Source organism: Malus sylvestris, chromosome 10 (genome assembly GCF_916048215.2).
Source record: "Malus sylvestris chromosome 10, drMalSylv7.2, whole genome shotgun sequence".
NCBI lineage: Eukaryota > Viridiplantae > Streptophyta > Magnoliopsida > Rosales > Rosaceae > Malus > Malus sylvestris.
In genome coordinates this window covers 11,996,095-12,008,712 of record NC_062269.1, presented here as the reverse complement: position 1 = coordinate 12,008,712, position 12,618 = coordinate 11,996,095, and the positions used below count along the sequence as shown (strand labels likewise).

Genomic DNA, 12,618 nt, shown 5'->3' with positions numbered 1-12,618 from the left:
TTAAAAAAAAAAAAAACTAGGCATTTGGTAGGTCACCATATATTTTAGCCACACTAAGTGATGACTTTGATAGCATTAAATAATGAGGTGGATAAACACTAAAGTTGGTTTTCACTAATCGACGTCTTTGGGATTCTAATCTCCCAAATTGACTCATTTTAACTAAGTTAAACCATAAATTTATTTGGCTAAATGAGGCCAATTTGGATATTCTCTCAATAAATGACTTGAGAGTTTAAACACACTTAATGTTTATCCATGTCATCACTGAATGAACCTAATAGATGTTCATTTTTGAAACTTTAAGACCTTAAAGTAGTTATTTGGAATGTTTTGAAAGGTTAGGACTAATTTAGAATCATCCCTAAAGGTTAGGCAGTTATCCGGACTTAACTCTTAATAATAATTATTCTCAAACTCATTATTTATAAAAATTTAACTTAAAATCTCTCACTTACAAATGAAAACTAAATTGAAACGGTCATTTTCAAATAGAGAAATTATATTCACACACCCCAAATTACTTCTCCCACACCTTTTTAATTTTTTAATATTTTCTACACACCACTAACACTTGATAGAAAAATATTAAAAAATTAAAAAGGTGTGAGAGAAGTAATTTGGGGTGTGTGAATATAATCTCCCTTTCAAATACCATTCATGATAAAGGTGTCAACGTATACAATTTTTCCAAATATATAATTAAATTCAAAGTAGATCACAAAGGATAATCTACTTTATATCCTGAAAATGAAGTTCAATGGATATCATATAAATATGTTTCGTCAAGCCTCAATAACTTACAGAAAGCACAAAACAATCAAATATAACTAGAAATGTATACATATAATGCTTGTATATATTAAAAAGTTAAACACAAAATTTATAAAAAGAGAAAATATAAAATACTCGTTAAAAAATTTAGTGACAACCTTCAGATTATTTTATCACTAAAAATTTACTGATATGATTTATGCTTTTGGAAAAAAAAAATAACTAAAATTATTTTGTACCATATTCATAACTTTTATTTTAGCTATTTTATTTAAATTTTGTTGTCAGGATTAATTTAATTTTTTTAATTGACAAAAAAATTATTAATAGGTAGCTTGAGAAAATTATTAATAAGGAGATAAGGAGTAGGTCCCAACTATGTGACAAGCCACATGGTGTCATGTCGACCGACCTGGTGCAAATACAAATTAAAGGAAAAAGATTATCGCCGAAATTTTTTTTTATTGATCGTAACAGTTTATTGTATATTATATGTTCATAAATTATTTTAAAATTTAAAATTTAAAATTAAATATAAATAATATATAAATTCTTTTAATCGCACGATATATATTAAACGATTATGATTATAAAATTCTTAAAATCTTAAGAAAAAAAAAATCCAACGAGAATCATTTTTCCAAATTAAATACAAATTCACCACTTGCTTTACATTAGTGGTGCAGCTGCTCTGCCACGCGGCGGCAATAATGTTATAGATCTTTTATTTAGATCCTTACAAATACAGCAATTGAAGGTCAAATCCAATTATCCCTTCCACTGTCTCTGCCCTTTCTGGTAACTCTGTTCCTGTCTTCCCCTGTCCCTGTTCCTCTAGATGGCAAAAAAACAGAGCTACTTGAAGATGATGACTGAATCTGATGCCGCCGATTTGATCAGCAGCGATTTCAAAGAGCTCGGCGCTGCTGCTAAGAAGCTCGCCGGCCACGCCGTCCGCCTCGGCAGCTTGGGATTCGGAACTGCTTTTCTCAAATGGGTTGCTTCGTTTGCTGCAATGTATGTCTTCTCTCTCCTTGTTTTCGATTGGATGTTAAGATTTTTGGATGATCTTGGAGGTCTTAAATTCATGGTAACTGATATTTTTCTGGGTTATTGTTATTTTTTAGAGATGCAATTTTTCAGATCCTGTATTGAACTTTTTTCGTTAGTTTTCAATAGTTTAGATCACTGTTTTTCTGTTATTTTATGATTCAGTTTTCCAAGTTTTTTTATGTAAATTATGTTAGTTTGGTTTAGTTTTTATGTTCTTAATTGTGCTTTGTGTGATATTTTAATTTCACTTGTACTGATTTGGGAAAATATATAAACCTCACATATTTGTTTCTGTGTTGACTGTAGCTATCTGTTGATCTTGGATCGAACAAACTGGAAATCGAACATTCTTACAGGGCTATTGATCCCCTACATTTTCTTTACCCTTCCTTCAATATTGTTCAACATCTTCAGGTTATTTTCCACACATACGTACCGTACAAGTTATATATTTCCTGTTGTCGGTGTTTTTGGTTCGTTCTATTCCCTAAAAATCTTTATTTTTCCAGGGGAGAGATTGGAAAATGGATTGCTCTCGTTGGTGTTGTCTTACGGCTTTTCTTCCCTAAACGTTTCCCAGGTAAAATATAGTTTTTATTCCCACTGCTGATCGAACATGTCTATGCTTCCAAGTTTATGACCTAGAATTTGTTGCTCACTTTATCCTAATCACCTTCTGTTTACTGCTTGTGGTCACTAACTATGATTATAACCTCCAGAGTGGCTGGAATTGCCCGCAGCGTTGATTCTTCTTATAGTGGTTGCTCCTAGTTTATTTGCGAACACTCTGAGAGGCGACTGGATTGGTGTTGTAATATGCCTTCTCATCGCCGGTTATTTGCTGCAAGAACACATCCGGGCAGCTGGTGGGTTCAGAGACGCTTTCACCAAAGCTGGTGGAATATCGAACACTGTTGGCATAATCATTCTGTTCGTCTACCCTGTTTGGGCCATTGTACTTTATATCTTATAGAAACTTTCACTGCCATGCTTGCCATCATGATTCATTTGGAGTGTTTTTGAGTTTCTACATTTTCTCAAGTTCCTTTTTGTGTCGTTAATTCATGTAATTCATACCTTCGTTGTATTTGCGTGCATGTCGTATTGTTTGTAATCATGAAAATGTGAGCTGAAACCTTGTTGAAGATGCGGTTCATCTTTCGTACTTCTTGTATTTGCGTGCATATGTAATTCATACATTCATAATGTCCAGTGTCTCTTCCCAGTGTGTTCATCCTGTGGCATTACTACGTGGACAGCACAGCTTGCCAAACCTTTGCTAATACGCTCAAAACTAACATGGCACACACATAAAAGGGACAACCCTCTTCTTTCCATCTTGTTTTCGATGCTCGAACTAAGCATGTGGACAAATAGATTAAAATTATAAATGTGCGTATCAATGAACATACTGCTTGTACATGAAGGTAAGTCCACAAAAGAAAAAGTATAGGCACAACCAATCACCCTTCCAACTCTTTTCAACTTTATTACAAGGCAAGGCAAAAATCACCTTCGTTCCTTCGAACCGACACTGAACTAGCAATTGTTTTTTAACCTTGTCCTTTGAGTTTTGCGTTCACGTCAAAGGTAGAAGGAAACTGCTTCGCAGGAATATAGGACTCCAGTTAAGGAAGAGCCTCCACATGTTCGTACAAGAAGAGAGTCGTTGATGAGTTGAGTACTCATGCCATTTCCAGCTCTTTCAGCCTGCAGTAAGTTATCACCACAACACCAAAGAATATGTGGAGTATGTTACCTATCCATGGCGATACGATGCATATTTGAGCTTTAAGGTGAAGATACACGGTACTACTTTACATAGCATTTGTATAGCAATTTGGTTCAGAAGGGGATTAAATCCTTTATAGATGATAATGAGCTTCCAAAAAGAGCAGAAAGATCACCATCTAAAAGCAATTGAGGAATCAAAGACTCGTATCATTGTATTTTCTGAAAACTATGCATCCTCAAGATAGTGTTTGGATTGAATTTGCCAAGATCCTACAATGTAAAGAATATTTAAAGCAACAAATTTTTTTCCTATTGACTTTTTATAAGGTGAATCCCTCAGAAGGTGAAACCAGAACTACCAAAAATTTCCCTCTGATTTTTTGTACTTCCGAATGATTCACCCTGTAACAAATTTGCCAAAATTCTTTTTCTTTGAAAATTTTGTAAATCTAAGGATCTTAACAAGTACATCCAAACACCACGTTAAAGATGCATAATTTTTAAAAAAAAATGTAATGATAGGTGACTTCTCTTCGGAATATCCTTATTTAACAACTGTGTAATGGCTTGATCAGATAGGAGAGCTTCTCTCTGCATGTCTGCACTCTTTGGTGCTATGTTGGCAGGCACAAGCTCTTGGCTTTGCACCCGCACACTCATCTTTCTGCAACTGCACACTATATAGACATTGGTGGAGGCATGTATTCTCACAAGGAAAACAAATGAAACTCCCAAACCAGAAGGTGGTAAACCTAACTTTAGCAGAAACAAAATCATAACTTAAAAATTACACATGCAACTTTGAAGGTTAAGTTTTCCTAATGTATATTCTACTTGTGTCATTCAAGATAGAACATATATCAAACAAGCAATGACTCATTACGCTTTGTGCAAAACCATTTGAAAAATCATGCAACCCTTAAGATGTGACTTTCACCCTAAGTGCACTTACAATTATCAATGACAAGAAGCATTCCTCAATTTCACAGTGACATTACAACAGAAATTGCATCCGATTACTTATCTAAACACTCTAATGGTAGCTAAGCATTATGATATAAAGACAGTTTAAACACAATGATTATTAATTCAAAATATACATGCATAATTATATCATAAGCAATTAAATAAAGACTACATATTCATGCTAAGGCTCATGGCTTCGTCCTAACAAAGGAGAGTTAGTTATGCATATTCATAATTAAAATACAAAGGAATTTTATTCAAATAGAAAAAGAGTGAAACCACAATTAAGTATTCAATTTGTCAGAGCTTCGGCAATCCTAAGTTGTGTAGAGAATTCCTAGGCCTGCCCCTTTATTTATACTAAAAAATGTCGTACCCAGTACACAAGGCTCCCGCTTTATACAGGGTCTGGGAGAGGTGAATGTCGGCTAGGCTTACCCCATTTATGGAGAGGCTGCTCCCAAGTCTAGAACCCGAGACCTCTCCCTTTATTTATACTACAACAATTTAAATTCTTCTTAGAAAACGGTCTTCTAAAAACTAGGAAACAAAATCCCTAGTTGATAAGGAAAATCTGCCAGCAACCAAACAACCACGTCCAGGTCCAGGCCCTAAATCAGCTTCAAAATAGGCCTCAGATGGATCTTTTTAAAGCTTTAGATGTCCTGAACATATCTGCAGAAAGACCTGAACACTATTTTGGAAGCCAAAAAGCCCCAATAAACTCAAAACGCCTCTTTGTCAGCACCGCACGCTAGTTCCTTATTTCCTTGCCTAGAAAAATCTGAAACTTCAACACAAACAACAAGTTGAAGCACTCACAAACATCCATGAATTACTCCAAAATTCATCCGTTTGATCATTTTTTGCTCACAAAAAAAAAATCACAAGTCCTACATTAAAAATAAATATCAAAATATCAAAATTTCACTAAAATAATTATCAAAACATATATATAATATAAAATCGAGGATCAATAAGCCAAGTACGCATGCCATTCCCAACTCTCTTTTAGCCTGCAGTATAATATCACCACCGCACCATCACCTATTCATGGCGATACGATACATTTCGGAGCTTAAGATGAAATACACGCTAAAACTTACAGAGCAATTGTATAGCAAATTTGGTTCAGAAGGGGATGAAAACCTTCATAGATGACAATGAGCTTCCAAGAGAAGAATCAAAGACTTGTATCATTGTATTTTCTGAAAACTATGCATCCTCAATATGGTGTTTGGATGAACTTATTAAGATCTTACAACAAGGTGAATCCTCGTAAGTATGAGAAGTACCAAAAAATTTCCTCTGATTTTGTGCTTCCGAGTGATTCACCTTGTAAAAATAGTACCAAAATTTTCATTTCTTTGAAAATTTTGTAGGATCTTAAAAGGTCCATCCAAACACCACGTTGAAGATGCATTATTTTCAGAAAATGCAGTGATAGGAGTCCTTGACTCTTCAATTGCTTTGAGAAGAGACCTGTTATTCTCCAATGCTCACACATAAGAACTTAGTGGTGGCTCCTACCTACTAGCTTTAGCCAAAGTAGTTGGAGAGAGAGAGAGGGGAGAGAGAGAGAGGGCTGGGAGAGAAATCGGAGCGAAGTATTGATGCACTAAGCAGCTAGGGTTTGTAGGAATGGGCGCTGGGCTCGAGATTGCAGGGAAAATCTAGAGAGAGAGAGGTTGTCTGGAAACGGCGAGGTGTTAAAAGTTTCTTAAATAGGCAGCTGCTAGGTTTCCTTCACACGTGGGAATGGTGCAAGTGGATCCGTGTATATTAACCTTTTGGCAAGCTACTCGAATCTCCTTGATGGTGTGTGACTATTATTTTCAAGCCATTTCTTTTCTCCTTCTGTGGGCTGCTAAGGTTCTTGTTGGATTGCCTCGAGTAGGCCCCAATTGTTTTCTCCACATCTTGGACTCCATTTTTAGCCCAGGTACCATCTTTCCTTTGTGTTTATTTTTATTTTTCTTTTTGTTTTATTTTCTTTATTTCAGTCAAGTTGTTAGATTTTTTTTTTTTTTTTATAATCTTCTTTTAATGTCTTTTCTTTGATCTCTTTTATTACTTGGGGACAATGCGTGAATTAAGTTTGGGGTAGGAAAGTAAATTTAAGAATTTTTAATTTTTTAGTTGGTTAAAAATATTTTCATTCTTTTTTAGTTAATATTCATAGTTTATTTTAAACATTAGAACAAATGGACATGGTGAAGACTAATCTCGTAGCAGAGTCCTTTTTTCTATTTGTTTTTGCTCAAACACTAATTCATGAGTTATACTTTGAAATTTGCACATCACACCAACGTGGTTTATGAGAAGTGAGATTGAAGCACTTATTTTTCGTCTAAGTTATTTTTAGTTTTAATTTTTTGTTTGAAATAAAGTAAAGTTTAGTATGTGTTACAAATAATGTAATAATTGTTCCACCGAGACTTTGCTTAGTAACTAGGCCAGTCTTGCCTAATCAATCGTGATTCTCGCATCAAATGGTAAAGTCTTGGCATGGGACATGGTGGGTGGTTGATTTCATAGCCTTTCAGCTCGAGTTAAAAAGTCTTTAGGGGTGTACTATACCTAGTACCCTAAAGCCCCTGGTGGTTTCGGAGTCATTGACCTAAAGCTCGTTATATGGGTTGGATTGAAAATTTAAGTAAACTGACATTGCATGACTATTACTGTTACTGAAAATATATATATGAAGAAAAAATTCGAAAAAATAAATGAATATATAAGTGTGTAAAGTACTAAATAAAGAGGACGACATGTAAGGATTTTAATCGAGTCTCCTCAAATCTATTGGTTCACTTTACGCCAAATGAAATTCATGAATTCTTTTCTAAGTAGCTTTAAATGGCTTAGACTTTGTGGTGGGATTCATTGGAACTTTTGAAAAGATGTTCTAGTTTTTAACATTTTCTATGGGTTGCGATTTGAAGGTGGAAATTTTGTCTTAGTTAAGTTTTAACTAAGTGTCTAGTTTGTTAAGTTTTTGCGATCGTTTGATCTTGTTTTGCTTGAGGACATGGAAAAACCTAAGTTGGGGTATTTGATGAGTCAATATTATATTGCATATCTTACCCTAATTTTAGTTTATTTTGGAACGATTTTGATCTTTGAATTGTATTTCCAATATAGGACTTTCAACTTCCTCAAGGGCAAAACATGATCAAATGGATGAATTTTGGAGTAATTCCAATTAGAGGACATTTGTGAGTCACTTAGCTTGATCGTATCAAAATATCAGATTTTTTTTCTGTCAAGCGATTATTTTCTAGCGATAGAATAAAGGAGCAATACGTAGTGCTGGAAAAGTGACATTTTAGGCTTGATTGCGAGTTTTGGAGCCTCAGATGGCCTATTTCGGATTCAGCCCCTTTTGAAGATGTGTTCAAGTTGTTCCAATCTTTAAGGGCTAAAATAACATACCCCGACCTATATCGAGGCATGTTGGCCGTCACGTGAGGGTGACGTAGCCATGTGCACAGTGCGGAAGCAATAAAGATATAAGGGAAATATGAATGAATAAAAACCAAACTACTAGCAGTAATAGCTAAGATAGAGTGCTAGTGCGAGATTAAATGTGAAATACACAACCAGAGCATAAATATCCTAGATGCAGTCAAGCAGGACAAGTACTAATTATACAACACCCAAAGGTGATCCTACATTGTGATGTTCTGTCAGAACCCTCGTCGAAATCCTCGTGATCCACCAAGAACTTCTACCTAAAACCTGGAGGGGCGCAAAACAGAAAGTGTGAGTGGGCAAAAACAAAGCTTTTTAAAATCGTTTCATTTCTTAAAAGTTTTAACCCCTCGCCGTAAAATCTGTATAATTTCCTAGAAAATAATAATAATAATAAGCTCTATCAGAAATCATACTCAAGATGAAAATCCATAGAAGTATACCATGCCAAAGTATCTCAATGCAATGCCATAAGTAATCCAGGCAAAATATATCAATGTCAAATATAGCATCATCCAAATCCCTCTAACTCAATCTGCACGGCTGAGTATATAGCTCATAACCAATCTCAATCATATCAAAATCAAATCATGCACATGAGTCGGAACCACCTAAAGTGGTATGTACGACATGACTAGGTGTAAAATAAATATGCTCTAATGCTACAATCACGTGAAGGTTGTGCGAATAATCGCGGGTCACCTACGAGTCGGAACCACCTAAAGTGGTATGTATGACAAGCATGTGCACCTAACTTGAATCCAAGGTGAGCATATGGTGCGGAAGGTGAACATCACGTGAAGGACTGTGCCCTAACTCTGGGCGGGAGCACTAACACTGGGGTGCAGGTTTATAAGCTCGCAATACATCACATCATATCTCACATAACTGAAGTAACCTCAAATCTTTAATTTATGAACTTATCTAGCACTTACCTGTGCGTTCGCAGCACCAGTCATAATTATATGCAACTACTAATGCATAAATAAAACAGGTAGATACTTTGCATGGCATTTCAAAAATGTATAATCATTCAAATTCATTTTCTAGGAAAAATCTCAAGTATATAGGTATATACAGAAAACCAAAAGCCCACTCACTGATATGTCGAAGGGTCGTAGCCCCTGAGCCTCAATTGATAGCGCTCATCCTTAGGATAGGTTTCACCTATATGCGAAATAACTGAATAAACGTTATTTAAAGCATATACACAAAATTAGGAAATAACTTCTCATACATAACTCAAATGGGGTATTTGAATATACCACCATGATCTACTCAACCTCAGGAACATCCCCAAATTTTTAGAAAAATTTTCCGACCAACCATGCGCCCCTACGCGCGGCCAAACCCTAACTGAAACTTAACTGCTGATAGGAATATTCCGTTAAAACCTTAACAGAAATTAACGGTGTTACCTGACACCATTAGAATATTCTGTCAGACTTGACAGAATATTCCCCTTCGTCTTCCTTGAATCGTCCGAGATCGTCGCGGGTGCCGGTTTCTGGAAAAATACTCAAACCTTCACATCTTTTTCGATTTTAAACCAAAATCCACGAAATCTATGCCAAATTAAAGCTTAGGATGAGAGGAACAAAACCTTACCACTTTGGGGACCTAAGACCAACGGAATCTCGCCGGAGAAACTTCGATAATCCGGCCAAACTTGAAACTTGCCAAACTCAACTTCCTGACATCCAAAACACTTCGTTTTTCTTCTCCGAGCTTCGTGAAGACGTCCTAAAGCTCACTAGCAGCTTAAAATCTCCTAAAAGCTTCGAAATCACGAGTGAATGAACAGTAACCCAAAACTGGGTTCTCGGGTTCTCGGGAAAATGAGATCTTCATGTTCGTATCATTGGGTTCCTGGGCTCGCAAGGAACTTGAATATGGTCTCCATTGGTTCGATCTGAGGACAAAAGTGAAGGTTCAAGGTTTGTCCGTACCATTGTACGGACATGGAAGAAAATGCAAGAGGGAGGAGAGAGAAAGGTCAACGGGATAAGATGAAGGTATGCGTGTGTGGTCCAGTTGCAGTCAATCAACCAAAACCTTAGGCCTTTTGTTCTAATTAGGTCCAAATAATAAGGAATAGAACCTATTGGTCCAAAACCCTAGTTTATACACACACACAACTCAATAATAAAAAGGGTATAATAGAAATTTTCACGCTCTCAAGGATGAATAATATATACGTTCGGGACAGACTGTCACATAAAACGTGGCTGGACAATTTCCTTTCATATTCTAATAGCTTAATTCGGGCTTTATTTTCTAATATATTTTATTATTATTTGGTGTCCTAATTGGATCCAAAGACTTTTATTAGGGGATTATTGGATAGCTTATGTAGAGCGATAGAGGTCTTTGGCAGGGCAAGTTTTTTTCTGGGCAAGTCTTTTTCTTCTTCTCTTTTATGTGACTTTGGAGAGAGGAAATTGGCTAAGGTTCTTGGAGAATTTCAGACTTTTACTCTAAGGTGTTTTCAATCTTTTTCTTCATAATAATATTTTCTTTGATTTTAATTATGAATATGTGTAACTAACCCGTTTTTGCTAGGGCGAGGCCATGAATACTTTGAATTATTTATGATATTATGCATGTATACTTTGAATTATTAATCACTGTATTTAAATTGTCTCTATGTATTAATGTTTGATCACCATTTAGGTAAGTAATTGGATGCAATTCAGTCGAAATATCAACGGAGGATTGGGTATTTGCTTCTTGTGGTCAATAATTGTAATTTCACTTAAGACGAATATCACGCTCTTAGGTGTTGCATGGTTTTTCGAAGGGTTTTCACATAACTTAATGAGTCTTGCATGTTTACATTTGATCAGAATATCATAGACAGATTCATGTTAAATATACGTTATTTAAAATTCGTTTTTAGTTTCTAAAATTCCAAAATCAAATTTTCCAAAATTTTGTTTTAATTAATTAATTAAGAATTGATTTTACATAAATTATTTAAATAATTCATGTGAAGAACGACCTTGCATGAGTATATATACTACAACAAATTTGTACTCTTGCAAGTATTTTGTATGCTTTTAACCTCATTTACGTAAGTACTAAAAATCCTATCATGTGTATTCTCACCAGGAAAACAAATCAAACTCCCAAACCAGAAGATGGTAAACCTAACTTTGGCAAGGCAAGGCAAGGATCGTCAGACAGTCCTACCTACTAGCTTTAGCCAAAGTAGTTGTAAATCTAGGGATCTTTAACGAAAAACTCCTGGTACTGTTCACTTTAACGAAAAACCACATTTTTATACTAAAAAGTCAATCCTGGTACTATTCACTTTACCATTTATTTTGTCCTTATCATTAAAACTCAAAGTTTTCAAGTCATTTTCATTAGTTTTCCTTAAAATCTACGCATACTTTACTTTTTCTTTTTTCTTTTTGGTTTTGGCTTGGATTTATTGATGAAAAATCTTTGGCTGACCGACCAATAGAAAGCGCAGCTTTTGCTATAACAAAAACAAAACCATAATTCCCTTCAAAAAAAAAAAAAAAACAAAACAAAACCATAATTTTTGTATTTCCTACAAACGAGCCATTTCTTAATTTAGTAGTTGCAAAATAGTTTTTGTTAAAAATAGTTATCATTAAAACTCAAAGTTTTCAAGTCATTTTCATAAGTTTTCCTTAAAATCTACGCCTATTTTACTTTTTCTTTTTTCTTTTTGGTATTGGTTTGGCTTGGATTTATTGATGAAAAATCTTTGGCTGACCGACCAACAGAAAGCGCAGCTATTGCTATAACAAAAACAAAACCATAATTTTTGTATTTCCTGCAAACGAGCCATTTCTTAATTTAGTAGTTGCAAAATAGTTTTTGTTCAAATATTTGTTCTTGGGGCAATGTTATTTGTATACACAAAACTAACACATTTGCTTGTATTCTCTATTAAATGTCTCATTTTTGTGTGTACAAATTATATATCATTGTTCATGACCGAAAAAAGAACATTATTGGTGTTCTACTCTACTTGAAACTCTGAGATTGGGTTTGAACGGGGTTGTATCACTACACTTGGTGTCTCAAGTTGAACAAGGCTGTCGCCTGTTTAATGGGGTTACTACAACATATTGAAGCTCTAGTAGCTCGGGATGGATCGTCTTTTGAAACGAGTTAGCTCCCGGATCATCCTATTGTCCGAGTCTGTTTTGCTGTGGGTACATAAGCTTTAGAACCACACCTCCAATGTGAATTGAACCAAAAGAACAGAGTATATTGGCAGCAACTGACAAAGCTGATGGGGTTGATTAGCAGACAAACTAAACAAAAATTGTTGCTCACTAATCCCATTCTGTTTACGGTTGTGGCCACTAACTATGATGATATATAACCTCCAGACTGGCTGGAAATGCCGGGAGCGTTGATTCTTCTTCTAGTGGTTGCTCCTAATTTATCTGCGGACACTGTGAGGGGCGACTGGATTGATGTTGTAATGTCTTCTCATCGCCGGTTATTTGCTGCAAGAACACATCCGGGTAGCCGGTGGGTTCAGAGACGCTTTCACCAAACCTGGTGGAAAGTTTCTACATTTTCTCAAGTTCCTTTTTGTGTCGTTAATGTTGGAAAATAGTTATTTATTTTATT

The 12,618-nt window shown here is 35.3% G+C and overlaps 1 protein-coding gene and 1 long non-coding RNA gene across 2 annotated transcripts; one reads left to right on the top strand and one right to left on the bottom strand.

The window, feature by feature from the left end:
- Positions 1-1,504: 1,504 nt before the first annotated feature.
- On the top strand, positions 1,505-2,992 carry LOC126587761 (cold-regulated 413 plasma membrane protein 1-like). The gene is made up of 4 exons (XM_050252834.1): positions 1,505-1,791; positions 2,134-2,241; positions 2,337-2,407; positions 2,547-2,992. The coding sequence occupies exons 1-4, from the start codon at positions 1,613-1,615 to the stop codon at positions 2,798-2,800; spliced, it is 612 nt and encodes a 203-aa protein (XP_050108791.1). The 5' UTR covers positions 1,505-1,612; the 3' UTR covers positions 2,801-2,992.
- A 142-nt stretch (positions 2,993-3,134) lies between these two features.
- LOC126587762 (uncharacterized) lies at positions 3,135-6,251 on the bottom strand. Its single transcript, XR_007611218.1, has 2 exons — positions 5,008-6,251; positions 3,135-4,870 (listed from the first exon to the last, which is right to left on the bottom strand). It is a non-coding gene; the product is annotated as an uncharacterized LOC126587762 (long non-coding RNA).
- Positions 6,252-12,618: the final 6,367 nt, after the last annotated feature.

Excerpts from the sequence above, each read along its gene's own strand:
- LOC126587761 (XM_050252834.1), top strand. The coding sequence starts at position 1,613 with ATGGCAAAAAAACAGAGCTACTTGAAGATGATGACTGAATCTGATGCC. Across the intron at positions 1,792-2,133 it reads GTTGCTTCGTTTGCTGCAAT|CTATCTGTTGATCTTGGATC; the intron begins GTATGTCTTCTC and ends TGTTGACTGTAG. Across the intron at positions 2,408-2,546 it reads CTTCCCTAAACGTTTCCCAG|AGTGGCTGGAATTGCCCGCA; the intron begins GTAAAATATAGT and ends TATAACCTCCAG.